Source organism: Phialemonium atrogriseum (assembly GCF_030411735.1).
Source record: "Phialemonium atrogriseum strain 8032-3 unplaced genomic scaffold QBC33scaffold_5, whole genome shotgun sequence".
Lineage (NCBI taxonomy): Eukaryota > Fungi > Ascomycota > Sordariomycetes > Cephalothecales > Cephalothecaceae > Phialemonium > Phialemonium atrogriseum.
Window position 1 is genome coordinate 960,664 of NW_026848142.1, and position 26,187 is coordinate 986,850.

At 55.3% G+C, this 26,187-nt stretch overlaps 12 protein-coding genes across 12 annotated transcripts; 4 read left to right on the plus strand and 8 right to left on the minus strand.

Moving 5' to 3' along the window:
* Positions 1 to 1,759: 1,759 nt before the first annotated feature.
* QBC33DRAFT_312350 (glycoside hydrolase family 7 protein) lies at positions 1,760 to 3,674 on the plus strand. The gene is made up of 6 exons (XM_060423499.1): positions 1,760 to 2,563; positions 2,621 to 2,711; positions 2,796 to 3,006; positions 3,066 to 3,300; positions 3,354 to 3,482; positions 3,577 to 3,674. Exons 1-6 carry the CDS (start codon positions 1,955 to 1,957, stop codon positions 3,637 to 3,639), a joined length of 1,338 nt encoding a protein of 445 aa, XP_060286325.1. The 5' UTR covers positions 1,760 to 1,954; the 3' UTR covers positions 3,640 to 3,674.
* A 681-nt stretch (positions 3,675 to 4,355) lies between these two features.
* QBC33DRAFT_530170 (uncharacterized protein) lies at positions 4,356 to 4,877 on the minus strand. The gene is made up of 2 exons (XM_060427207.1): positions 4,829 to 4,877; positions 4,356 to 4,775 (listed from the first exon to the last, which is right to left on the minus strand). Exon 2 carries the CDS (start codon positions 4,761 to 4,763, stop codon positions 4,527 to 4,529), a length of 237 nt encoding a protein of 78 aa, XP_060286326.1. The 5' UTR covers positions 4,764 to 4,775; positions 4,829 to 4,877; the 3' UTR covers positions 4,356 to 4,526.
* Positions 4,878 to 5,753: 876 nt separating this feature from the next.
* QBC33DRAFT_567467 (uncharacterized protein) lies at positions 5,754 to 7,682 on the minus strand. Its single transcript, XM_060430485.1, has 2 exons — positions 7,338 to 7,682; positions 5,754 to 6,230 (listed from the first exon to the last, which is right to left on the minus strand). Exons 1-2 carry the CDS (start codon positions 7,574 to 7,576, stop codon positions 6,017 to 6,019), a joined length of 453 nt encoding a protein of 150 aa, XP_060286327.1. The 5' UTR covers positions 7,577 to 7,682; the 3' UTR covers positions 5,754 to 6,016.
* Positions 7,683 to 8,016: 334 nt separating this feature from the next.
* QBC33DRAFT_512773 (uncharacterized protein) lies at positions 8,017 to 8,635 on the minus strand (the record flags this gene model as incomplete). The annotated part of the gene is made up of 2 exons (XM_060425932.1): positions 8,017 to 8,482; positions 8,556 to 8,635. The coding sequence occupies 2 exons, from the start codon at positions 8,633 to 8,635 to the stop codon at positions 8,017 to 8,019; spliced, it is 546 nt and encodes a 181-aa protein (XP_060286328.1).
* Positions 8,636 to 9,753: 1,118 nt separating this feature from the next.
* Positions 9,754 to 11,158, plus strand: QBC33DRAFT_312364 (Metallo-dependent phosphatase-like protein). The gene is made up of 3 exons (XM_060423500.1): positions 9,754 to 9,903; positions 10,061 to 11,100; positions 11,154 to 11,158. The coding sequence occupies exon 2, from the start codon at positions 10,120 to 10,122 to the stop codon at positions 10,921 to 10,923; it is 804 nt and encodes a 267-aa protein (XP_060286329.1). The 5' UTR covers positions 9,754 to 9,903; positions 10,061 to 10,119; the 3' UTR covers positions 10,924 to 11,100; positions 11,154 to 11,158.
* Positions 11,159 to 12,610: 1,452 nt separating this feature from the next.
* Positions 12,611 to 14,690, minus strand: QBC33DRAFT_556537 (isocitrate dehydrogenase [NAD] subunit 1; the record flags this gene model as incomplete). The annotated part of the gene is made up of 3 exons (XM_060429734.1): positions 12,611 to 12,698; positions 12,778 to 13,814; positions 14,658 to 14,690. The coding sequence occupies 3 exons, from the start codon at positions 14,688 to 14,690 to the stop codon at positions 12,611 to 12,613; spliced, it is 1,158 nt and encodes a 385-aa protein (XP_060286330.1).
* QBC33DRAFT_530179 (uncharacterized protein) lies at positions 14,526 to 15,470 on the minus strand. Its single transcript, XM_060427208.1, has one exon. The coding sequence runs from the start codon at positions 15,186 to 15,188 to the stop codon at positions 14,856 to 14,858; it is 333 nt and encodes a 110-aa protein (XP_060286331.1). The 5' UTR covers positions 15,189 to 15,470; the 3' UTR covers positions 14,526 to 14,855.
* A 349-nt stretch (positions 15,471 to 15,819) lies between these two features.
* On the plus strand, positions 15,820 to 17,010 carry QBC33DRAFT_567471 (Alpha/Beta hydrolase protein; the record flags this gene model as incomplete). The annotated part of the gene is made up of 1 exon (XM_060430486.1): positions 15,820 to 17,010. The coding sequence occupies exon 1, from the start codon at positions 15,916 to 15,918 to the stop codon at positions 17,008 to 17,010; it is 1,095 nt and encodes a 364-aa protein (XP_060286332.1). The 5' UTR covers positions 15,820 to 15,915.
* Positions 17,011 to 17,775: 765 nt separating this feature from the next.
* Positions 17,776 to 18,965, plus strand: QBC33DRAFT_567472 (uncharacterized protein; the record flags this gene model as incomplete). Its single annotated transcript, XM_060430487.1, has 2 exons — positions 17,776 to 18,128; positions 18,204 to 18,965. The coding sequence occupies 2 exons, from the start codon at positions 17,776 to 17,778 to the stop codon at positions 18,730 to 18,732; spliced, it is 882 nt and encodes a 293-aa protein (XP_060286333.1). The 3' UTR covers positions 18,733 to 18,965.
* Positions 18,966 to 18,968: 3 nt separating this feature from the next.
* Positions 18,969 to 20,569, minus strand: QBC33DRAFT_567473 (uncharacterized protein). The gene is made up of 2 exons (XM_060430488.1): positions 20,115 to 20,569; positions 18,969 to 20,057 (listed from the first exon to the last, which is right to left on the minus strand). Exons 1-2 carry the CDS (start codon positions 20,359 to 20,361, stop codon positions 19,087 to 19,089), a joined length of 1,218 nt encoding a protein of 405 aa, XP_060286334.1. The 5' UTR covers positions 20,362 to 20,569; the 3' UTR covers positions 18,969 to 19,086.
* Positions 20,570 to 21,900: 1,331 nt separating this feature from the next.
* Positions 21,901 to 23,386, minus strand: QBC33DRAFT_312403 (uncharacterized protein). The gene has a single exon (XM_060423501.1). It carries the CDS (start codon positions 23,171 to 23,173, stop codon positions 22,058 to 22,060), a length of 1,116 nt encoding a protein of 371 aa, XP_060286335.1. The 5' UTR covers positions 23,174 to 23,386; the 3' UTR covers positions 21,901 to 22,057.
* A 431-nt stretch (positions 23,387 to 23,817) lies between these two features.
* Positions 23,818 to 25,502, minus strand: QBC33DRAFT_556543 (uncharacterized protein; the record flags this gene model as incomplete). The annotated part of the gene is made up of 2 exons (XM_060429735.1): positions 23,818 to 23,937; positions 24,021 to 25,502. The coding sequence occupies 2 exons, from the start codon at positions 25,500 to 25,502 to the stop codon at positions 23,818 to 23,820; spliced, it is 1,602 nt and encodes a 533-aa protein (XP_060286336.1).
* Positions 25,503 to 26,187: the final 685 nt, after the last annotated feature.

A 26,187-nucleotide genomic window follows, 5' to 3' on the forward strand; every position in this document is an offset into this window, starting at 1 on the left:
CGATTCCAGCCTCCTTTTATCATTTCACCCCCTTTTATCATTTCAACCCTTTTTATCTTTCCCGTGGGCCAGACCGCGGGGAATTCCCAACGCGGCAGTCGCTTTTCAAATATCCCCCGGCGTAATATCGGGCGGGTTTCCAAAGATCGACAGTTCTGGACGGGTAAAGTGGCCGCGGAAGGTTGTTTGGCGTCGCCGCAATTATTAGGCTGTAGGTTATTAATTTCATTTCCCGGCCATTACTTCAGATTGAGATTATCGAGAGTGGTTGCAGGCAACGTATTCTGATTGGAGCTTTATATTAAAGTGCACTGTAAAAGGCAACAAGGGAAATCCATTCGGGAGGGCATTGAGTAACCTATTACCCCGGGTCCCGCACCCCTACAGCAGCTTGGCGCTAATCGCGGTAACTCATCCTTGCGTCGCCCCGAACGAGTGGGAAAGGAAGCAGTGTCGAGAGAGGGAGAGAGAAGGAGGGCATTGACAAGTTACAACAAGCACTGATAGGGCTTTGCGAGAGACTCTGGGCATCCTGGATACCCGAAGATGCAATACGAGTCTCGGCCTCTCCAAAACCCCTTGTGATGACCGAGGCCAGTTGCCCCTCTGCAAAGAGTTGATATCTTCCATGTCAGAACAGCTTCACTGGTTATTCACGATTTGACTTATTGGCCGCCTCACTCAGCTCGGAGTCATTAGAACAGCCTGTTTATACTGTAATACAGGCGCTTTACAGGCTCGGGGCAATCCTCCCCGAACTCGTGACGCCTTTGCCCCTACCTACGTTGTAGATGTCAGGAACAGAGATGCAGGTCTTGCCCAGATCTAGATCTCGGCAGTCCAGGGCAGGGGCTCTGATTCGTTTCGCCGGCTGCAAGTGAACCTTGACATCTCGGTACTTCTAATTTGGGGCGGAAGATTGACTCCGGAGCTAGCCACTAGGTACTTACGGAGTATACTACATAGTACTAAGGCGGTAATCAATGCCAAGGCTTCGAATTTGGCAGATTTCTGGTCTTGGCCTTTATGCGCCTCGCGCCTTCCAGAAATCCCGGCCGTGTGGGGCCGCAGCTTGGAGCGCCTGCCGGTGCCTGCAGGCTTCCCCGCACCCCTCTCCAGTCTCCACAGCCCCGCAAAGTGGAGCAAACCCCGCAAACGCACTTATGCTCAAAAGGATTTAGGCGTGAGGAGCTGCCTACTTGGCTCTCACCTGTAAATGACCTCCGGACACCCGTGCCCTCCGTGTGCAGCTCTCTCCGACTGAAGCTGCGATCCGAGAGACACCGCAGAAGATATGCTTTTACTTTTCTCTCTCAGCTCCGGCCGGTTCGCCATCGTTTGCTCTGCTTGATTTGATCACGGAAGCCTAGTGCTCATGGCAGTCCTTATTCCTTAATCTGGTTGTCCTGGTTTGTGTTGGGTATAGTGCTTTACCTTGGCGCTCCTCTCGGGCCCACACGAGCCGCCGCATTGTTTCCTTGTCTCCACGGTTCTACTCCACAAGCTTCGCCTCGCGGGCCCACACGAGCCGCCGCATTGTTTCTCTCCACGGCCCTTCTCCATCAGCCAGCTTCTCGTCCGTCATCACTCGGCCGTCTTTTGTTCTTGGCAGAGCCAAGCTCAACCCGTGGTCTCTAATTGCAATGGCTGCCGTCGGGGACGGCGGCGCGAGCACTATCGGCTTTCAAGCTAGTCAAAGAAATCGCGAGTGCCGGCGACCCTTTGGGCGTTGACGATCCCCACATTACCAATATGGCTCGTCTGGAAGGCCAAAACGGACAAGGTCAGGCAAGGGCAGGCAAGGGCAGGCAAGGGCAGGCAAGGGCGGCGTCTTTGGGGTATTTAAGGGCGCATCCCGCCGAGTTACAACAAGAGTTCTCAACCACAATCGAACAGCCAGTTCCATTGAGCCTCTGCACACTCCGGGGATCATAATCTTCAGCCAGCCGCCGCCATGTACAAGTTTGCCGCTTTAGCTGCGCTCGTCGCGCTCGCCCAGGGTCAGGGCGCGGGCACGGAGACGCCCGAGACGCACCCCAAGATGACCTGGCAGAAGTGCACTGGCGCTGGGTCATGCACCGACGTCAGCGGTGAGGTCACAATCGACTCGAACTGGCGCTGGGTCCACGTCAAGGATGGCTACACCAACTGCTACGACGGCAACGAGTGGAACACCACCGCCTGCGCAGACGCCACGGCCTGTGCCGAGAACTGCGAGCTCGAAGGTGCCGACTACAGCAAGACCTACGGCGCCTCGGCCAGCGGCAACGCCCTGACGCTCAAGTTCGTGACCAAGCACGAGTACGGCACCAACATCGGCTCGCGCTTCTACCTCATGGAGAACGAGAGCAAGTACCAGATGTTCACCCTCATGAACAACGAGTTCGCCTTCGACGTCGACCTCTCCACGCTCGACTGCGGCCTGAACGGTGCTCTGTACTTCGTCGCCATGGACGCGGACGGTGGAACTGGCAAGTACGCGTCCAACAAGGCTGGTGCCAAGTACGGTACCGGCTACTGCGATGCCCAGTGTGCTCGTGACCTCAAGTTCGTTGGTGGCAAGGTTAGTACGATCGTGGCGGGCTGTCCAACGCACCAATTGCTGATCCTTGCTTCCTAGGCCAACGTCGAGGGCTGGAAGCCGTCGAGCAATGATGAGAACGCCGGTGTTGGTCCTTATGGCGCCTGCTGCGCCGAGATGGACGTCTGGGGTAAGAGGGAGACCCTTGTTTCCCGGTCTTTCAGGGATCAGCCGCATCGAAAGAAAGTGCACTAACCAGAGGCGTGTCAAACAGAGTCCAACTCTCACTCGTTCGCCCTCACGCCCCATCCGTGCGAGAACAACGCGTACCACGTCTGTGAGACGGACGGCTGCGGCGGCACCTACTCTGAGGACCGCTTCTCCGGCGATTGCGACCCCAACGGTTGCGATTACAACCCATACAGGCAGGGCGTCAAGGACTTCTACGGAAAGGGCAAGACGCTCGACACGAGCAAGAAGTTCACGTAAGTTCTCCCCCAGCGTTATTTCCCTTCCTTTCCCCCGCTAACGCGCCCGGAAACAGCGTCGTGACCCAGTGGTCTCCCGGCAAGATCGCCCAGTTCTTCGTCCAGGACGGAAAGAAGATCACCTTCCCCAGCTCCACCTACGCCGACGGCGCCGAGCTGAACCAGGAGTGGTGCGACAAGGTCACCGAGGCCTTTGACGACAGACCTCGCTTCACCGAGGTCGGCGGCTTCGCGCAGATGGACAAGGCGCACCAGTCCCCCATGGTCCTCGTCATGTCGCTCTGGGATGACGTAAGTTTAGCGCCTTCCCCCCCCGGGCAAACACACTCACTGACATGCAACAGCACTACGCCAACATGCTCTGGCTCGACGCTACCTACCCCCCTGAGAAGGCCGGCCAGCCAGGTGGAGACCGTGGAGACTGCTCCGCCGACTCCGGTGTCCCCAAGGAGGTCGAGAGCTCGCAAGCTGATGTAAGGATCCTCCCCCATGATTTAAACCACCCCCCCCACCCCCTCCACCCCCAAGTTATCCGCACAAAAAGGGCTGACACAAATCAACCCGCAGTCCCAAGTCGTCTACAGCAACATCCGCTTCGGCCCCATCGGCAGCACCGTCAAGGAAACCTAAATGCCGAAACTGCCGAGCCAACGGCTGCCGCCGCCGTCCAACGACATGTAGGATGGGGGAAGGAATTCAGTCAGCTCTTGTCACTGTTTTCCCCCCTCAGCCCACGGGGGCGGCGTGCCTCGTTCGAATAGGCTCTCGCGCTTTTCCCCGGAGCACTTTCTTTCATGTATCCACCCCCTTTTTTTCTTTGGTCCCTGTTGCTTGGGACAACATAGTACATATCTTATCCTATGCATGCCGCGGCCTCTGTGCTGTTGGTGTCCTTAGAAGTAGATAGAATAGAGAGTTTTGTGTCCGCTTCTCCCTTGCCTAAACCTGGTCCGTCTGAGTGAGGGATTTGCAGGGTCTGAGTGATTTTTTTTTTGGTGACGGGTCGAGCCTATACCCGGTTAGATTGCGGGAATCCTTGAATTATGCCGCGCTGATCATCATCGATTCGGACCAGCGTGGTATTTATAGTAAACACTAGTTTGTGGCGAGGATGAGAGCGGCGAGCTTGAGGGTCGCATCATCCGGTGTGGGTGTATTCGGATGGAACTGAGGGAGAGGGTAAACCAGTGTCTCAGATAATATGCAGACCCAGGGAGATAGAAATACGGAAGCCGCAACGGGTCTGATGCCTAATGGCAGGTAGCTATAGAGTTGACACTGTGGTGGGGATGCAAGTGCAAGTATCAGACGCGCAGCTTGTTCACACTTCTCGAATCCAACCCATGGCTCAGTACCTTAACAATGGAAACGGATCTTGAAACAACGGAAGAGTCTTCATCGTATTGGATTTATATGCATTGGATCTGCGTGCTTCCATCAATATGTAACACCCCCTCCCCCCAAGCTTCCCAGCTCCGACTTCCAGGGTCAGACCAACCCGACTTCCGACGAACCACCTAAGGGATGCCGCAGTGGGGAATGCCGGCGGCGTCGTTCCAGCACCCAATGTTGTGGCCGCAGTCGGCGAGCATGACGGGGCTGCCGTGGGCGCACTGGTAGATGGCGCAGCCGGACCCTTCCGGCCGCATGTTGGGGAACACGGTGCCGTCCGGGCAGCCCGGGGGCATCTGCGGGGCGGCCTGGGCGCCGGCGAAGGCGAGGGTTAGGGGGATGAGGATAGAGATGGTTTGCATGGTGGGCTTGGTCTTGTGGGGGGAGGTTAGTTGGTGGTGGTTGGGGGTTGGAGGAGGGGACTGACTGGTTGAGTGGATGGGAGATGATTTGATGGGAGTGAGGGTGGATGGTGGAGAGTGAGGATCAACCTCTTTCTGGGTGACCATGCTCTCTATTTATCGCTCTTTTGTTAACGGTTGTCGGCATGATCGTCAAAGGATCTCGGGAGGATCTCGGATCATTCCTGATGGAATCGCAAGGAGATTGCTGCGTAGCAGTGATAGCTGAGCGTCAGCCTTCACACATCGTATCTGCCTTGCGGTTTTGCGACACACGCTGCAGAGACTCGGCTGTAGGATTGCGGCGAAGGGGCGGGATATGGCGGTTGGGGTTGCAACGGTTCCACCGTGAGGCGCACTCCACCTCCGCTGCACCCGGCTGCAGGGGCCTCTTACTGAATGGCCTCTTATGGTAACATTTCGGAGTACCCGATGTTCCCGCCCTAATAGAGACATACATAACCGGGAATCCTTCCGGTCGGCGGCATCAAACGCAGCAACATAAACGCAAGTTCCCGTCCCTACACCAATTACAGACCCGTCCAGCAGTTTCTGTGTCTCATCCGCAGCCTCTCGCCTCCAGTCTTGATCCTTGCTCGCTCCCATTCAAGCATAGCCTCTCGACAGAGCATCCGGGTTATCGGAAGCAATCGGTATAAATCATTCACGGCACGTCCCAGCCTTTCTTCAGCAGGTAATCCACATTGGTAAAATCAGCGATTCGTATGGACCACCGGGCTGCAAACGCGTTCCTACGACGAGTCTAACAACAGTCTCCAATAGAGTCTGCTCTAGGTCTGAACTAGACGCATCTTCGACCGTTCTGTTCGGATGAATAATTTTCCAAAGACGTCATCAGCAAAGCCGGTTACGAACTGGGATTGGGCCAGATACCTTAAGCAAGAATAACATCTACCAGGGTGGTGACGATAGTTCCCCGCAAGGTGCGATCAACTTGTTCCCCATTTTCCTCTGGTCTCTCTCAGGGGCATATCCTCAGCAACAAGGGGCGGGTTCGACGGCGCGGAAATCCACTAACCTACTCAAACTCGCCCGCCTCGAGCCTCTCGGGTTGTGAAGATTGTGACGCGTGGTTCTTCTGCGCAGCGTCAAGTGCACAGTTACAGGGCCATAATCTCTCCCCGCAATCCTGCTTGGGCGCGAGAGCTTCGGCAGTTTGGAACATGGAGCAGCGATCGCCGTGGGCTCATCCACTAGTCCTCGTTCTGCTCCATGGAGCCCAGCATCGTGTACATGTGCAGGTCCATAGACGCCGACCACCAGTGCACGCCCGTGTTGGGCAGCACCATCTCGTCAATGAGGATCTTGGACCCGAGCGCTATGGCTGGGATCAGGCTGCGCAGGATCTGTGCCCGTTCCCCGTCCTCCGAGCCGTGTAGAACGGTGGAGGAGAAATGGGGAGTGGTCCTACGTGTAGTTCTGAGTACCTTCAACCCGCGGGTCAGAGAAGGCCCCGGAGGCGTGATCGGAGGGTCTTGGCTAGTCTCGGTGATTATGCGGATGAGGCCAGGTAACGCAGGACTCGGCCGAGGAGCAAGGGGTCGGCGCCGAAAGGAGCTGCGAGCATCTTCACGCTGAGGAGAGACTCGTTCTCGGCGAAGCGACGGAAGATGCCCAAGTCCAGGGTAAACAACGAGAATTTTGCAGGCGTGAGTGACCTCCATGGCTGTTCACCGGCTATTCACGACAAATTGAGGGGGTTGGGATATTTTCTTGGTCTTCATATGGATGAAGAAGCAGTTGCCGTAATTACATGCTATTTCGCGGTTTTGAAAATGATCATTTACAAGCCAGCTCATCAGTCCCTTGTCACTGTGACTGTTGCCCGATAATCCCGAAACACGTTTGTTCCAATAGTATTGCGCCGCATTGCGGCTCAATGTTCGGGCCAGACCCCGATGATAGGGTGAGACACTGAATATTCCGGACGCGCAGCTGATTCCCGGTTCGTCAGCCCACAGACCGGAATCCGGTGTGGGACGCGCTTTCCTGGCCAAATCACAAACGCGAGGCGCCGAGCTGACCCGACTGTATGTTTCCTTTATCCCCAACCGGCAGCGCCCACGTTCTTTCTTACCTCTTCACTTTCCACACTCCCCTATCTGGCGGGCCCCTTCATACCAAATCCGTCTTCGCGCAAATCACCCATGGATCTGAGCCAGATTTGAACCATCCTATTCCAGGGTCACGGAGCCTGATTTCCCAACTGGCGACGCGGGCGATCCGGGGAATCCAGCACTTTTTCCATTTCGGCCCTGGTGAGCCTGACAGGAAGCCCGATCGGGGACCAGATCATTGCGAGAATTGGCGGCCCGTTCAACAATACCAAGATCTTCGGTGGTATGGCCTGTGCCATTGATAGCAAGCCACATCGCTTTCGGTGGATTGAGAGACCTACATGAGAGGAAGCTTCACTTCAAGACCGACTTCCGGCCCCGCGCACGATACGTTTGGTGGACGTCTCTGAGCGCTGTTCTACAGGTTGGGTGGCGGGCTGCGAAGGGCGGGACAAACCCGGTCGAGAGCGAGGTCCGCAAGACGGTGCGGTAATGGGGCTCGCGGGGCCCATACGTGAAGAGAAACATGCTGCTAGGCTTCGCCGAGGAGCTAGGCCAGGATGTCGATAGCATCCTAGAAAGCTCCATTGTGGGGGAGGAGGACGGCCCTGAGGAGTCTGATCCGCAGGGCGTCGCGATTGCTGAGGGCAAGGAAGCTGCGGGGGGCTTTGGATTGGTTTCCGCAGCTCCTCTCATGGGAAGTGCCGATAGTAGTGGTAGGGACGGCGGCACTTGCTGGCAAGTTGACGATAGGGAAAGGGAAAATAACTGAATATCCCAAGAAATGGTACTGTTTACACCCCATTCTGTGTTCCTACTTTGTGGACTCTTCAGTGACAAATATATTGCTGTGTGCCATGGTCAGCTCACAGTCGGTTGACACCCCAAGTCTCCAATTTCATTTTGCCCGTCTACCACCGTAGTTCACAGGAACGAGTCTCAGCCTGTTATCCCAAGAATCCCAGATCATCATGTCAATTTTATTGGAGGGTTATCGGAGCCCCAGCTGCCAGTCAGTGTCATCCATCGACTACCTACGATAGGTACGTAGCATCTTATCCCGGTGTGTCTCAAGACACCCAGCCCAAGCCCAGAGACAAGGCATATCCGAGGCAGTCGGCCTCATGTCCACCCCCTCACTCCCATATCTCCTCGCTGGTCATCAAATCGAACGTGGGCCGAGGCTTGTCCATATCCTCCTCACCGGAGTACCGGCCGGCCTCCATATTCTTCTTGACGTGGGCCCGGGCAACGACCTCGACGCCATCCCACAGCATAACCGACGACGGGCCCATGGCGACCGGGTCAGCGACCAGCGCGGCGAGCGCGGCGCCCACCCACGAGCTGGGGCCCCAGCAGCCCGGGTCCTCCTCCTCGCGGTCGTCGGGGACGGCGCGGAGGATCTCGACGGCGCGGGCCTCGTCGGCGATCTTGCCGACCATGATCCGCGACAGCAGGCCCGGGTGCCGCCGGACGTCGACGACGGCCTGCTCCTCGTACTTCCACGGCAGGTCCATGGCCGTGATGACGTGGTGCAGCGTGCCGGGGACCGGATCGCTGCCCTTCTCGTTCTTGGGGCCAATCAGGAGGGCCCAGGAGTATCTGGGTTGCAAGGGTGAGCTTGGGGTGAGACAGAGGGGGTGGCGAGGACGGATTTAGAGCTGAGTGGAATTACCTTCTCTCGTCGTTGTCATCGTCGTCGTCGATGCCACTCTCGTAGAGGGCGACGTACAAGCGTTTCTTGTTGCGGACCATTTTTTCTGGTCCTCGCGGCGCTTTGGGGTGGTTGTTTGCTTCCAGGATGGGGAAGAAACGGAGATGGAAAAGAAAAGATTGTGTGCCAGGTGGAAGTAAAATGTCTGCTCGCCCTTCATAGGTATCGTTACTGGTCTCGCTATGGGCGAATCCCTTCAGTGAGTGGGTCTTACAGCGAGAGAATCCCTTCAAGAGAGCCCACAAGCAAGCGAATCCCTTCAAGAGAGCCCACAAGCAAGCGAATCCCTCCAAGCAAGCACTTGTGCTGAGCGAATCCCTTCAGCCCAACATTTGATGTGGGGTCAAGGACGAGATCCCAAGGGCGTGCCTAGAACCCGCCTGACCTGGTGTTCATGACGCCCTTGATAACGAGTTCTCGGCTACCCTGTGACGCTCTCCTCTGCCCCTGCTACACCCAAGCTTATTGCAAGGCATAAGACAAGATTAATGTGCCAATAAAGAAAGCCAGCCATCTCAAAGGTGCCATTGTTGGTGGGAAATGTATGTTATAATGGCGTTATACTGCTTCACTTGTTCTTAATGAGACATACACCTCCTGCCCTTATAAGCTAGAATAGATCCTGCCTTTGAGAGCTAGAATATCTCTTCCTTCTACAAGCTAGGCTGTCTCGCATTCTTTTTAACCTTTTTATTCTTCTCAGCAGCTTCACAAGAAAGGGGCAAATATATCAATTTATATATTGGCAGAATATTTTGCATAGTTTCTTCTACAACCGGAAGCTTTGGAATAGCATATATCGTCTCTGTAAACTCTTGGTCCTTGGCTTCTCTCTAAAAAGAGTCATTTTAGTGAGTTAAAAATAGTTCATAAAAAGAACGAAAGCCTAATTCTTTCGTGTAATATCTGATGTGACATGTTATGATTTCGATCTTCATGGATGAGCTGGCGTTACTGCTTTGGGTGTATAGGGCGTTCAAATTCCTGGCTCTCCCTTCAGACATGCTCACAGATCTAACCATTCCTGCTCGTTGTTTTCAGTGCCTGAAATCGCCAGTCTGAGTGAGCCCTAGGGTAGTACAGGGTGATGTCACGCGGCGATGTTGGGATATTCGGTCAGCCAATATAGAAATTTGCTGTGGTCAACTTTTCTAGGAAAGGGATTTTAAAAATCTTCACACGCAGGTGGCTATTTAGCAGTGACAGCGACGATACCTGGCAGAGATTCTCCAGTCTGTTGACAGATTTGCGCACAGACCCTCTGCCCAAATAGCCACATGCCCCAGCCTGTGGAGATAACCTCTTGAAGGTAGGAATCCATCACCACGCATCACTTCTACTCTCCATTTCACTTTCTATATTTCTGTCCAACATCTGCTTAATCAGCAGGGTGATGTCAATCGCAGCCAAACGGCTTCCTCATTTTGTCTCTGTTATCGGTGCCGGACTAAGTAAGAAAACTGCAGGCATCCATCCCAACCGAAGGTTTTGGCATTGGGCCTCTCCACCACCGTCTTCCCCCGTCATGGCGGTCCAGATTCTCTCCGATCTACATCTGGAGGCCCCAAAAGCCTACGATATCTTCGATATCGTCCCGAAAGCACCCTACCTGGCGCTGCTTGGCGACATCGGCAACATCGCGCCGCACAAGGACGACTGCCTTGCCTTCTTGACTCGACAGCTCAACCAGTTCCGCGCCGTGCTCTTCGTACCCGGGAATCATGAGGCGTATAGCTCCAGCTGGCCCCAAGCTCTCGAGATTCTTCGCGCCTTCGAACAAACCGCCCGCAGGGACGCGTCGCTGGGCGAGTTCGTCCTCCTCGACCGTGCCGTCTTCCGGCTTCCAGGCCACAAGAACATCGTCATCCTGGGCTGCAGCCTCTTCTCCTACATCCCGCCGGAAAGTCACATGGCGGTCAGCGTCGGGCTCAATGACTTTTACCAAACCAGAGACTGGGATGTCGGCGCGCACAACGAGGCGCACGGCCGGGACGTTGCGTGGCTTAACACGCAGGTTGCAGATCTCGAACAGTCCGACGCTGAGATCATGATCTTTTCGCATTGGAGCCCGTCCAAGGATGCTCGGGCGATCGAGCCGAGGCATGCGGAGAGTCCGATCACGAGCGCGTTCGCGACTGACTTGTCGGGTCAGGCTTGCTTCAAGAGTGACAAAATTAAGGTCTGGGCATTTGGACATACGCATTACAACTGCGATTTTGAGGTCGAGCGGGAGAATGGTGCTGGACCGTTGAGGCTGCTTGCGAACCAGAGGGGATATTACTTTGCCCAGGCTGAGGGATATGACGGAGAGAAGACGGTTGAGTTGTGAACGAAAGGCAACTGAAGTCCATGGACATTAAATACGCCGAACTCCGGTAGTATGTCGGAAAATATTTCAGAATCGTTCATTGCATCCATTGCGCGGGCCCTTAACTCGGTGCATGTCCCTTGTGTCCTCTGGGGCCACCCTCTTCTCAACGTCCATGGCGTACCATCCATCATCGGCGTAGGTATCCCTCCATCGAGATAATCCGCGTTTTCTACTAACTCTCTGCAAAGTCGATTGATTTCGTCGTTCGGGATGACTGTTTAAGGGCTGGTGCAAAAGCTCTCACCCCATTCAAGATCCTCAAATCTGTCACTCGAGCTCGCAGGATCGGCCAACGCCGCCCCGGCATTTCACGTGCACATTGAGGACTCGGAGGTCACGATAGGCCTTAATTGACAGTCTGACACGCTCTGGTTCCTACCACCGCTCGACAGCTGCTTGTTGTTCCCCAAGAAACTCAAGCTTCCGTCGCATTTCGTGCTTGCGTCCGACCAGACCATTCTTCCACCTTGGCGACCGGGTCGCGGATCGGGCGTCTTCAAAGTCAGCCCAGGACCCAGTTGTCGTTCCCAAGTCCATTATCTTACTGGAAGCCTTTCTGCGTCTGTTCGCCCGCGACTCGGGGAAGCGAATAGGTGGCTTCGCAATTTCCATGATTGCGTACATGGAAGAGTACGTCGACGACGATGGGTTTTTGGATGCAAATCAACTCCCGAAGCCGCTCGGGGTTTTCTACAAGGAGTTGAGAGAGGGGAAGAAGCCGCTGCGTCAATGGACAAAGGAATTTAAGGAGGCTCTTGGGGATGCCTCAGTAGAAATCCAACGATGATCGCAGTTGGTAGAGTGTATATAGCTCCTTGTTGCTGAGATTTCCCAACCCAAGTTGTTCCAGCTTTTCTTCTGTGTCGACCCCGTTGTCGGCCCTTCTCTGTGCCTCCAATATTAGCTGGTCTCACCACCAGCTAGGTACCTAGTTCGATCAAGAGCCCTTGTCCTGCCTTGGTAACTGTCACCATCTGGTAGTCTTTACTGCGGGAATTAGTGCTCATGTGACTTGTTACGCTCCATGGCGGGAGAGGCTATTTGGCCCTGGTGCTTGCAACATATAATGAGCCAATGATCTAGCTGGTTGAGGATGAGGTATTCTCTCCGTAATACATGGAAGACGTCAAGCCAATTAAGCCAAAGAGACAATCCCTCCTATATCTTGTTCAAGACTGCTATCAAATGATACATCAAGATCAAGCTGCGACAGCCAAAAACACCTTCACTGAATGTGCATGCACTAGATAGTCAGGCACTGAACCGATAAGCGGATAGAAATACACCGAATCCGCAGGCCTTGAAACGACAAGACTGGACCGGTAGGGACTGAATCAACAGGAAAATACGGGTCGCAAGCATATACGCTGTGAAATTGGTAGTAGACATAAAGGAAAAGTGTAATGCGAGTCCCCTATCCACATGTGCTACCAACATTACAGCGGGGCGGCGGCAATCTATGCTGTCCATCTATGAAAGTCGTTCGATCCTGCTATATCACCTGCCCCATCCGCCACATTGGATCATCTATAGATCTTTAAAAACCCTGAGGGATTTCCCGAGGGTGGGGGCTCGATCGTACATCATCTTGTTTTTCGTGTTCATTGAGCGACGGGACGAAAACCCGCGGCGAATGTTAGGATTCCTAGAGCGAGGCCTCCATCTTGTCGAGGATGGCCCTGGTGAACTCTTGGGTCGATGAATCGCCGCCCATGTCGCGGGTTCGCACCTTGCTGTAGGAACGGTTAGCCTTCTCTAAGGGTCACGGAGGGAGGTTGGAAATAAGGGGCAGGCAGTAAACAGCCGACTTACCCCTCAGCAATGACGGCATGGATGGCGCGCGAAATGCGGGTGGCGTGCTCGTCGAGACCCAGGTGGCGCAGCAGCATGGTGCCGCTGAGAATGAGGGCGGTAGGGTTGGCCTGGTCCTTGCCCTTGATGTCAAGGCCGACGTGTCTGCAGCCGGGCTCGAAGACGGCGACGTCGCGGCCCATGTTGCAGCCGGGGACGACGCCGGGCCCGCCGACCAGGGCGGCGCTGATGTTGGATAGGATGCCACCGTACAGATTGGGCATGACCATGACGTCGAACTGCTGGGGACGGCCGACGCACTGCATCGAGGCGTTGTCGACGATCATGTCGCCCGTCTCGATGGTGGGGTAGTCCTTGGCGACGGCGTGGAAGGTGTTGCGGAACAGGCCGTCGGCCAGCTTCATGATGTTGGCCTTGTGGATGCACGTCACCTTCTTGCGCTGGTTGGCTAGCGCGAAGCTGAAGGCGAACTTGGCGATGCGCTCCGACTTTGCTCGTGTGATGATCTTGAGCGACTCGACCACGCCCGGGACGGACTGATGCTCCAGCCCGCTGTACTCGCCCTCGGTGTTCTCACGGATGATGCACAGATCCACGTCCTTATGCCGCGTGGTGTAGCCCGGGATGTTCTTGATCAGGCAGATGGAGGCGTAGATGTCGAGCTCCTGGCGCATCGCCACGTTGAAGCTCTGGTGGCCGGACCGGCTGATGGGGGTGTGGAGGATGCCCTTGAGGCCGAGCTTGTTGCGTCTCAGAGAGGCGACGGCCTCCCTGAACAGGTCTTCGGTGCGCCCGGTCGGCGTCGCGTCGTCCAGGCCCGAGACCTCGACCTGCTCCCATTCGATCGGTACATTGTCTGCCTTGAAGATGGTCTTGACGCTCTGGGCCACCTCGGAGCCGATACCGTCGCCTGGAATGAGGGTTACTGTGTACTTGCCACCGTACTTTGTGGGCTTGAAGATGTCGGATTGGATTGTCGCGAAGCTGCGGGCGGCATTGAGCTGGTGGGCGGGCCCGGATGCTGTCCGCAGCAGGCGCTGAAGGACAAGGTAAGTAAATGTTTGTGTTCAAGGTGGCGGGGAAGAAAAGCAAAGCCATTGGAAGTCAAGAGGACTGCGAGGACATACTTGCGCCGTTCCAGCGGAGTTACGAGACAGCATATTCAACGATTGCTTGCCAGTAACTGTGGTATGAGGTCTTTTGCAAGAACTGTTGACGTGTTTGGGCAAGAAAAAAGGACGGACGAGGTGGAAGATTCAAAGTGCCGCCAAATGCCGCACTGCAATGAACCAAGGAAAGGCTCCGAAGAACTAGCGCCCCTAGTCCCGTTTCGGAATAGCTCCTGACTATTCAGACTGCTTGGCACGTGAAAATCAAGTGGCAAGCACAGACCAACTGACCTTTGATGTATCAATTGTCCAATGGAAAAAGGGTTTGGCCAACTTGCTTGCAGCAAAAGGATCTCAAGGCTCCGCTGCCTGATAGCGTAACTTGAGATCAACAATTGTCCTCGCTCCTGCTTGTCTTGCTCCGCCTCCTGACTCAACGACAGTTTGGGAATAACAAAAACGGCCTTGTTATGACGTGGGTGGCTTGCCGTTTGGCCGTTCGTTGTTGGACAACCTTCAACGCACTGTCTCATTAGCACAGAACTAGCAGCCTCTTGGCGCCGGCTGAAAAAAACTTGGCAAGGTCGGAAGCCGCCGGAAATACACCCTCGGCCGAGCAGACCCTAGAAACGGGGCCGCAGCATAACAAAGCCGATTTATTTACTGAGATTCGGTCCTCTGGCTTGTGCACTGCAACCTATAAGTTGGTATGCCCCCCTGCCACATCATCTGCTCGAGATAGACCATAATGCGAGGCGTTTACGAGGGTACAAGAACCCAGGCCTTCTTGTCGAAGTCAGCCATGGCTTCCGGTCGGTGAAGCCTTAAACTTAGCCAGTTGATTCCCTCTGCACATCTCCAGCTGTTCATTCGTCCTCTTATAGGTGTTCTGAACATTCATAGCTGCATTCGATATGCATAACTACTTCTTTTTCATTACTAGATCGCCTCTCCACTACAACCAGCCCATTACAACAGTGCAACGACAGCAGCCACGACAAAGCCCGCCTCAGGGAATCCACGCTTAGCTGCTGCATCCGTAGCGATAGGCGGTGATGTGCTAGACGTGGCGGTTGGCGCGTGAGAAGTGCTATTCTCTAGCACATCAACAATCTCCGTCCTAGGCAGCACTCCCATCTCACCAGGGACGACGGCATCTTGGTGGCGCATCGCCTGCTCAAACGCATACGCCAGCCGTATGAGCGTCTCCTCAGACAACTTCCTTCCCAGGAACGTCAGCCCGAACGGTATCCCCGGCGCCACGGCAACCAGCTCGACAAAAGGACGTGAGCCGTCGCCCATGTTTGTTCAGGGGCCACCCAACTACACTATTCCCACATCAGCTGGCTGTAAACTATTTGTATTAGGTCCGTGGAATAGATAAGCGTCATGACCCTTGGAGCGTCTTTGATATCAAAAACCCAATCCATGATTTTCAGCCGTTGAATGTGCTCGTATTCAGGGCAATCAGGTCTATGAAACCTCTCAGACGCCTAAATCGCAAATAGTGTAGCAATAGGATATATCGACCCCGTCACAAACTTGGGGTGCTCCCTTTACAATAAGTAGATGTCACCAACAGAGCTATTCAGTTGGCAGAACAACACCAAGGACCGAGTAACCTACGAGAGGCCGACATTTGCAAGGTTCAAGCTACTTGCTCGAGCGCGGCTGCGACTTCCGGAATACACCACTAATCCCTTCCAGTATAATACTCGGGTGTAATCTGGGGAACGCAATTCATCACAGGGCTAGTTTAACTTTACCCAATAGATTCCTCCCGTCTTACCCAAGTCGACCATTGCGACCTAACGGCGCGGAGCATCCGCAGCCAATCGGCGAAGCGACCCACCCCGAGGTCCGAGAGGGTTCGGGGCAGTGGGACTTGCGAATGCGTGACGACAGCTGTTCGCGATGTTCCTGCAAACTGTAGTATAAATACGATAAATGAACTCTTCTTAGCTACCCTGCCTTTTGGCATGTGAAGATGTGTTTGGGAAGTTAGGTTATTTTCCTACTATTTATTTAAATGGCTCCCAAACCAGACATCAAGTTGGACCACCATTTCGCCACATCATCGGATGGCGCCAAACTGAGCTACTACTCAGTCGGCACCGGAGACGGTGTACTGATTCTACACGGTGCGTTCAGTTATGCTCTTCTACACAGCGAGCTAGCCGATGCGCTGAGTCCGTATTGCACTGTTCACCTCCCCTCTCGCCGTGGCCGAGGACTCTCCGGCCCATATCCATCGTCGGTCACGGACCTTAACCCCCGCCATCAGCCACCAGTGACCGCATCTGCCGAGGGATCGTCCGATTCCAACGTAATGGCAGACGCAGGCAGTACCTTGAGCCTTGGATCCAAGACGTACACTCGCACTTACAGCCCGGCCTTCACAACCGCCGTCATCGCAACTGAAGTCTCAGACCTAGAAGCCCTGATCGAAGCCACGGGCGCAATCTACATCATCGGTGTCTCGTCCGGCGCCTTGCTGACGCTGCACGCTCTGCTTCAGAGCCCCAAATCACCCGCACTGTCGAAGGTCCGCAAGGTCGTCATATTCGAGCCGCCCATATTCTTCACGAACCGGCTTACTAGCTGCAAACTAGAAAAGTTCCATCATTTCGAGCAGGACCTTGAAGATGGTGACATAGTTGGCGCCGCGGTTACGGCGATGCTTATCGTAGAACTCGGCCCGGGGTGGATCCCGAGGTGGTTGATGAAGGCTCTGGCGGGGATGATGTTCCGTGGCCAAGACAGGGATGTACAGAAGAAGAGGGAGAAAGGCGAGGAGGACAGGGGAGTCTGCACCATGTCTGGCTTGGCTGCATTACTCCGGTATGATTTTGCGGTCACAGAAGGGATGGCGGGGGAATCTGGGCGGTATGAAGCCCTTTCTCAGCGAGGAGACGAGACCGACGAGGAGAAAGTTGAGATTCTTTTGCTTTCTGGAGCGAAGACACCTGCCTTTCTCGCGGAGGGAATGAATACCTTGAGGGAGACCATTACTGGCGCGAAGAGTATTGTGGTCGAGGGGGTGGGCCATGAGTTGCTGTGTGACGGGGAAATGCGAGGACAGCCAGCACGAGCGGTGCCGGTAATTCGTGAATTCTTCCTCTGATTATGTATTTCTAGGAGACACATTTTTTGGCTCACCGTTCCTTGTGATGTTCAGTTGTCGTTAGATCATGTTCAAGGACGACCAATATTGGTGTCTCCTCGGTCGTACTTCTTCTGCACCTCTTTATCATTGGTAATGTTTGATACTGTAGCAGAAATGTTTGTCAACTACCCCTGAGGCGCGCCACGCCAAGGGCAGATAAAATAATTGCAGAATCAATATATTAGGCCACCGGCATCCGGGATTGTCCAACGCCGACGGGTCCGTAGTGTGGTTGGAAGCACCGGAGGTCCCGGAGTCACCATTCCGATCTGCTCGAGTCGTGCCATCATGTGCAAGACGACAAGGGGCCGGATTTTTCATCTCGGTGGCTCGTCAGACATTGGTTGATGACGCCATATATAGACTCATGGCGAACGTTGTCTCGCGATGCCCTATTTCTAATCAACATTGATAAGATCGACCCGTGAGCACAAACCTTGGGACCGATATTGTTGGATTGGGACGCCTTATTGGCGGGGCTTAGAAATCAGAAGTGTTCTGGATGATACAATTCGTCGTCTTAGAATTAAGCACACTGAATGGTGGGTGGTGAGCAGTCTGACGTGCTCGCGGGGTACGTATGCTGGGACCGAGCTATCCTTCCATTCCAAATATAAGAGGCGACGACAGACCCTCCTCAACATGAAAGAGTCTTGCCCTCTCTATTCCAAGCCATTCAGCACCTGTGACTTGAAAGTTTGATATCGACGTTTATATCTTGCAATGGCCACTGCGGCGATCCAGCAGCCCCAACCGGTCCCAATTTTGGACCAACTGTCCGAGACGGATGTCCAGCCGAAGCCGCAATTCGTCCATACGACACTCAACTTTTACAAGGATCCCGAGGATGGCTCGCCTCCGCATCCAACCTACATTGGCAAGCCCGAGACCTACGAGAGACCCTTTGAGACCCACCCCGTCACCATCCAGGATGTAACCGGACATGAGAGCGAGTACACACTTGACGCAAATGGCTTTCAGTTTCACCGCCATGTGGCTACGGAGAAGGATTTCATCGACGATGACAAGATCAGGGAGACTTACTACCCAGAGACTGAGCAACTGCTGAAGGACGTGTAAGCACAAGTACCCAAGCCAAGAAAAAGGAAAACCCCTCCCAAAGTTCAGGATGCTCACTTCACCCAACTCAGCACCGGCGCCTCCCGCGTCTTCATCTTCGACCATACGATCCGGCGCTCCCTCCCGGGGCAGGGCGGGCGCCGCGGCCCGGCGCAGCGCGTGCACATCGACCAGTCCTACGCGGCGGCGCAGTCGCGGGTGCCGCACCACCTGCCCGACGAGGCGGAGGCGCTGCTGCGCGGGCGCGTGCAGATCGTCAACGTGTGGCGGCCGATCCGGACGGTGCTGCGGGACCCGCTGGCGGTGGCGGAGGCGCGCAGCGTCGCCGAGGAGGACCTGGTGCCCACGCCGCTGATCTACCCGGACAGGAAGGGGGAGACGTTCCAGGTCAGGTATAGTCCCGCGCACAGGTGGTTCTACAAGTACGCGCTGTCGCCCGGGGAGGTGCTGCTTATCAAGTGCGCTGATAGCAAGACGGATGGGAGGGCGAGGAGGGTGCCGCATACGTCGTTTGCGGATCCGCGCTCCGAGGAGGGCCTGCCGCCGAGGGAGAGCATCGAGGTCAGGGCGCTGGTGTTCCATCCGGATGATCGGGATTGAGGGGAATGTCCGACGGCCTCCAAGGATGAACGAGTTGTGTCGATTCAAGGGCGTAGGCACGGTTGGATGGGCTGGGAAGATTGTTTCTGAAACTTAAGAGGTTGTACTGAACGTCTACAAATATCAAGTTAGGATGAACGACAGATCTAGTGTCAACGCAAAGAATAGCAGCGTTCTTACTTTTCATCGTAAAGATGCGGCAGAGTGTGTAAACTTAGAAGGAACAAAGAGGTCAGCATCTTAAAAGTCCGGACCAAAGCATGGAAATTCTTGGAAGGCATAATGACTCGTCAATGAACATTCCCCATAAATCCCAATGCAGTAAGTATGTATGGTACAAGAAAAGAAACCCTATCAACCATATCGGTCCGCATCCCGATCATCATAACAATCCATATCATTCGCGTAATCCTCCGTACTCAGCCTCTTGACCGACTTGACCAGGCGGCCCATGACCCCCGTCCCACGACCACCCTCGTCTTCCGTCTCCTCATCATCGCCAAGCACGGGAACATGCCAGTCCTCCATGGAGCAGCGCGCCTGGAAGTGGTCGGCGATGTGGTTGGCGCGCACGTCCCAGCTCGTCAGCACGGCGGAGCAGAACCCACATCCCCAGCGGTGGCTGCGGCGCGGGTGGTCCGTCGTCCAGGGCGGGCGCTCGAGCTCCTCGAGGCGCAGGGCCTGGCGGCCGGCCGGGTCGCGCATGTCCTTGTCCAGGCCGTGGGCCGACTGCAGGTGCACGCCCAGCTTGTCGCGGCGCGTGTGCGTAAAGGGCTTCTCGCGGTCGCGGCAGAAGTGGCACGTGTACAGGAACTGGGGGTCGTGCGACGAGCTCTCGTGCCGCTTCCACTCGTGCTTGCGGCGGAAGGACGCCGTGCAGGGGGGGAAGGTGCAGCGGTACGGGTACTCCCACGATGATATCGTGTTGGCCGACAGGGGCTTGGGCCGGCTGCCGCCCGACCGTTGGCTGTCGACGGTCGACGACGAGTCGCGGTCCGGGGCTGGCGCAGGGTGGTCGAAGACTGAGGCGGCGTACGAGCTCGACGGCATCATTGAAAACTGGCTGCCGGTGTTCAGGACCTCGGCTTGGGGCATATTTGTCAAGAAGTTTGCCGCACTCGGCGTCAGCAGACTGCTGCCGGGACCGACTCCTCCGTAATGCTGGGGGTCGACTAGAGAACTGGCGCTATGGCCGAACTGGAAGGTGGGGTGCAACATAATGGGCGGATCTAGGGACCCATAGTCTGAAGGCTGCTGGAAATGCCCTGAGGTAGGAGTCGGCGTCGTTGCCATCATCGGCAGCGTGCTTTGGCCGGACAGGGAGTCTAATCAGGGGTTAGCTTCCGATGCAACATAGCTGTCCGTTTATGATATTCACTTACTCTGTGCCTGTTGTTGCTGCCGACGGTTTGCCAGGATCGCATTGCATTCCATGAGAATCCTCTGGACATCGGTGGAGTTCGCCCGGTGGAGGAATTCAAGGATCTTGGGCAACGACTCTGGAGCGCCCCCCTGCCTCCCGAGGTTGTACGTGCTTCGACATTGACCACATATCTGGCCCTTCCCGATGCCGACGAGACCGGTGTTGCATACGGCGCATGGTATCTGGTTCACACCCGGCGCAGACATGAGTTCAGCGGCAACGATGGACAACTGGCGGAGCACTGTAGGTCAGGATCGCAGCGTGGGAGGGCAAGCAGGAGCTCGGCCACCGATGGCGAGAGTCGAGCCTCTTCTTAAACATCGTCGAGACCCCCTCCCCTCGATAAGAAGAGCGGTGTTTCTCCATTTCGCATTGAACCAGGTCTCTGAAGTTGACTAGCTTGTTTGGCCCGCTTCGAGCGTCAGGTCTTGCCCACTGATGGGATGGGGGTAAATTGTTGCGCCCTAGGCTGGGGCGAGACAAGACTTGCCTGTTTCGGGATTTTCCCCAGAACATTCTGCGACAGATCTCGTATGGTGTATAATTAGCCCACTTCTTTTCCCCCCACGGCTACCCGATTCGGCCGCACCCACAACATGCAAGTCGGAGAATTTTGGACTGCTGGGTCGATGGCAATGAGCAGCAGTGCAGCAGTGCAATCGATTGCAGTAAGATGCAATTGCGGAGCGAACGAAGACTTGCGGAAGGGATGCCCCAATTGCTGCATCGCTTGAAACCCCCCTCGTGATGGATGTACTGTACGATGCAGGAACCTCTCCATGCCAACCTAGATACAATACCCGACAATACATGCTTTCCTTTCGTCGAGGAAAGTCTTGCCGACTGGTCGAAACGCACTGACACTCTGGTCCATTGCCCTGGTTCCGCCAAGGCGAAACAGATAAACCACTTCGCACATTCGCAGCACAAACTTTTGTTGCTAGATTTAGAAACCGGTCTTGGCAGACGTTTGACAGGTGTTTATATCGTTCTTGGCAGCGACACCATTTCTAATTATAGCAGCGTTGCCCTCCCTGTACGAAGATCATTTTTGGAATTGCTTTGGTGTCGTCCAGTCTCAGCCTTACCCGTTCGACCTTGCATAAACAATGGAAGCTTCCATGCCCGAGTCGAACAACATGGAACGACCACACGTGCAGGGCAGAGAGCCCGCGGGATGCGTCTCGACTTGCCTTTCCAGGGGCCAACCGCCTAGACCCTCCCTAGGGAGCATGGGGTAGATAACAGGATTTGGAATGTCTTTCTTCGATCCTAAAATAGAATTGACCCCGTCGAATCTTCATACCTACCTACCTACCTACCAAGCAAGCAAGCAAGCAAGCAAGCATGAAGTGGTGTCATTTCGGCATCGCAGCGGCGCAGTTGTAGATGCAAGATGTATCAAATTCCATTCTTGGCAATTCCTGCCCACATCGATAGCGACGACAAGCCTACCCCCATTCCCCATTCTCGTAGTATGGATTCCAAGGAGACGTCCATCCACACCTCAACTCTAACCCTGCAGGCTTCCAACTTCATGGCGCAAAGTGCAGCGTGTCCGACCGCTTGCATCCTCGCAGTTGCCTGACACGGAGCTCTAAGGAGCAGGACTGCACTCGGGAGCCCGCCGCGGTGCCACGACCGGGGCGGTACCGCGGAGACGAAAACACCGAGCCTTCATGCCACCGACATACTACTGCCGCCGCCCGCATATACCAAGCCAGGGGTTAACGGCAGCGGCCTCTATGTCTATTGATGGCATCCTATGTCGGGTCGTGAGCTTCATCTCCAACAAACCCAGCCATTTCAAACAGTATGGCACTGGTTAAGAAGCAGCCCCCTCTCCCTCCGGCATATCTGACGACTAGACCCCCGTCCCGAGACAGGTCAGCTCAGCAATTCTCAGCCCTCATCGGCCTCATCGACCTCATCCGCCTCAACCCCTCCCTCCTTCCCCTTCGCCTGCTGCAGCAGCCTCTTCTGCAAGTTATACTCCGCACTCCTCCACATCCGACCATTAAGATGCCTCAAGCACAGCCTCCGCCCCTCGTCGGGGTAATACAGCCAGCAAGCCCACCTCGCCCACACCCCGCCCTTCATCTGGCCCCTCGCGCGGTGCCCGACCGTGTCCTCGATGAACGCGCCCCTCGGCATGGCCAGGCGCGACGGGAACACGCGCTCCAGGTAGTGGCCCACCGACGCGACGTGCGGCTTGTCGTGCCAGAAGAACAGCGGCGTCAGCGGTATCGTCGTCGTCGTCGTGCCCTCCTCGGCGCTGCTGCCGGACGCCGCGAAGAAGTCGCGCCGCAGAGACGCCGTCAGGCGGCGCAGCTCGGGGAAGTACGTCACGTGCGGCGACACGGCGTACGAGGCCATGCGCACCGAGGGGAGGCAGATGTACTTTACGGGTGGTGGTGGTGGTGCGGGGGCGGCGGCCGAGGCGGCTTCCGAGGAGGAGGCCTGCATCACCTGCAGCATCGCCTGGAGGGGAATGTCCGAGATCAGGGTCCAGTCGTGCTGGTGGATCCAGACGTAGGGGGTCGAGGTGAGCCGGAGGGCGGAGCGGACGGCTAGGCCGAAGCCGAGGCGCTGGGTTGGCTCGATGAAGGTCACCCATTTGTCGTGGGTGTGCGATATCTTCAGGGAAACGTTGTTCCAGTCGCCGCTCAGGCCGTACTCGGCTACTCCGTCGTCCTGGGTGAGGGCCTGGTCCGGGTCTCGGTCTGGCCGGTACTCCTCTAGGATGAGCTCCTTGACGTTGTCCCTGTACAAGGCAAAGTTTCTGGCTCCCTCGGCCGTCACGGTGCCCCTCTTCAATCGCGCCTTGGCCTCGATCCGGTCATACGTGTCGAAGACGACGATGACGCGGCAGCAGACCAGGCCGGGGCAGTGCTGCCGGAACGAGAGCAGTACCGATGAGAGGAGATCGGTCGACGGCGCAGACGGCGTCGGCGACGTGGTGATGATGACCGTCAAGAGGCTGGACAGAGCCGCCGGAGGCGGTCCTGTCGATGTCATTCGAATCCGCGCCGTCGGGTGTTGGGAATGTTAGCTTTAGAATGCAAAGAATGGAAAATTGGAGATGCAGTATTTAGGGATAGATTAGACCCGACCCGAGTCACCACCGGCTGCAGTGTATTTCCGGCGGCCGACGACACCAAGCCATGCGGTAATTAAAGTTCCAGCGAAGCAATTCAATTCCATAAGCGGCTTGGGGTTTGAACATCTTGCTCGATGTCATGGAACCTACCTTCCATGGTACCTAAGCTACCACAATTAGGTACCTAAGTTTTGTGGCAATGCCAGTCCAATGGCGTACGCTTAGGCGAACATCTTGCGCGGCAACCAATAGTTACCTCCCTTCTCACCGCGAAAGTACGATTTTACAGTGAGGAGGCATCATTTTCACCCAGTCTGAGCATTGGAATGTGCCCCAAGATGCAGGACCCAGGGTGTGTGAAGGAACCGTTCAACTATTGCCTTTTATCCTAACCACTGCTCACCCAGCTTGTCCCAATACAGCCTGTAATTATCGATAGCAAGCTATCAAATTAGGCCCTGCTTCAGGAAAAGGCTAATATCAATAGAAGACGTAGGAGGGATGCTCCAGTAGGCAAACCCAGGAGCAATCCACCTTAAGACGGCCCTCATATGCTCACCCCTTACTTATGGCGGTATCCAATGAGCTTGGACATCTCTTCCTCCTTCAACATTCGCATCATCTCCTCAATTGTAAGGTGGCGCGGGGCGATGATATCGTAATACTTTCTGGTTGTATCGTACTGCAAAACACGGGGGAAATCGGTCAGTCAAAACAATATATCTCACGTCAATGTGGTGGGGGGAGAGGGTTAGATCTGCTTACCTCGAACCGCCAAGTATCGCCTCCAAAGGTGCGCTCCATGTACTCATAGAGCTTGACCATGTCCAACAGCGACGTCTTGACGGCAGTGATGACGCCGGTGATACGAGGGGTTGGATTAGTAGCGGTGTCATTGCGCCTGGTCACCAAATCGCAATACAGACGGACCGCCGTGTCGACATCCGTGTCGTAGTCCTTGGCATGCAACGACTTGGTAGACGTCGGCTGCATCATACGGTCAAAGTTAGCGGTTGCACGCGCCACTGCCTGGTCAAAGGTAAGGGTGGGTGTCCTCGCCTTTGTATGGCCGTACTGGGCGAGCGAGGTGGTGTACCCCTGGACACCAGCGGGAAAGATGTTCAGCCCCTGTTCCGGAGCTGCATGTACCATGTTATACCCTTGGAGAAGCGCGGGGTTGATGGTCTCCATGTTGGGTGTGGGCGTCATGCCAGTGTACCCCTGCTGGGTGGGTGCGGTGGCCATGGCAGACGGCTGGCCAACAGGAGCAAACTGGTTATGAGCCTGCTGGGAAGCTACAGCTGCCATGTTATACCCATGAAAAACAGAGGGAGCCATGGTTTGCAGAGCAGGCGCAAGCGTGGGCCCCCAGCGCCCATTCTGGGTAGTTGCATTTGCCATGTTATACTCGTGCAAAACAGGGGGAAACATGTCCAGAATGGGCGCGATGCTGCTGTCACCTTGCTGGGTAGGAGTTGCCGTTCGAATGATCGGCTGCTTGACGGAAGTGGCAGGCATGTTCGGCTGGGTACGCTTAGGCACCATGGTGTTGGTCCCTTTGTTGGCAGATGTCGATGCTGGCATGGTGTACTGCATCCTGAGTGACGGGGGAGGCATGTTCTGCATGGTGAGGGAAGGCACGATGCTGTTGCGTCTCTGCGAGGGACCTGCAGTTGCAATCTTATGGTCTTCGATGACAGAGGGAGCCATTTCCTTCATGGCAGTACTAGGCATCATGCCACCCGGCTCCTTCTTGATAGGTGTGGATGGTGCCATAGTGTATTGCATTCTGTGCGACGGGGCAGTCATCATCTGCTTAGTAGGCGTAGACATCATGTTGCTGGACCTCGTAGGAGTAGATACTCCCGTGATAGAGTCCTGGACTTGAAGGGCACGCATGTTCTTTTGGGTAGGCGTAACTTCCAGGCTGCTGGACCACTGAACGGGAGGCGCCTGCATATTCTTCTGGGTAGGCGTGACATCCATGTCGATGAACTCCTTCTGAGTGGGAGTCGCTGCTCCCATGCTGGACTGCGGCCCACGGGGAGTACGCACGTTCTTATGGGTAGGCGTAACCGTCATATCATCTGGTTTCTTGATGGGTATGGCGGCCATGTTGGGACCCAAAGCAAGAGGCTCGTTCTTTACGTACACAGCGCTCTCGTTAGTGGACGCAGGCTCGTGGAAGTCGACCGCCATGGCCTGGTCCTGCTCATGATGAACGATCTCGTTGGTGCAATAGGCCATGTTCGAGAAGGGAGGACGTTTCTAGAAGGACAACGACGAAATCAGATTAGGCCCACAAGAAGAGATGAGAAAATGGGAAGCAGGAGAAAAGGGAGAGAAAAGGGGGAGAGAGGAGCCAGAGGAGACCTGATGAGGGCTTGTGGGCAGCAAAATTTGGGAAATATGGGACTGGAAGTTTGCTTCTCACCTTGTGGTTACCCACCTGGTCGCCCATGATGTTCTTTCGATCTAGCTCAAGCAAACGTAGCGATGGAGAGAGAGCAATCGGGAATAGGCACTGAAGATGGAGGAGATCCTTAAACCCCCCTGGTATGATGAAGATGGTGATATGGAACCAGTTGGGAAATGGGAAAGCAAGTTGTGGGAGAGGTGGGAGGTCAAAGGTGGTAGAGAGAAGGTTCTGGATGGGTTTGTTTTCTTTCGAGAAAAGAAGCACCTAGTTTTCTCTTCACGACATGGTTGGATTTCCACGAGCTGACTCGCTCTTTACGAGGTGATTCGGCTTTGAAATGCCGAGACAAGTAGTTCACTCCTCGGAAGACATTTTGCTATCCAAGTACAAGTTCACTCTTTACAATGTGGATTCCCTTTTCCAATATGGCTTCCTCTACAGGGATAGTTGTCTTACAGGAGAAGGTTGTTGCTATAGGGGGTTATTTGTTCTTCACAAACTGCGTCTGCTTAT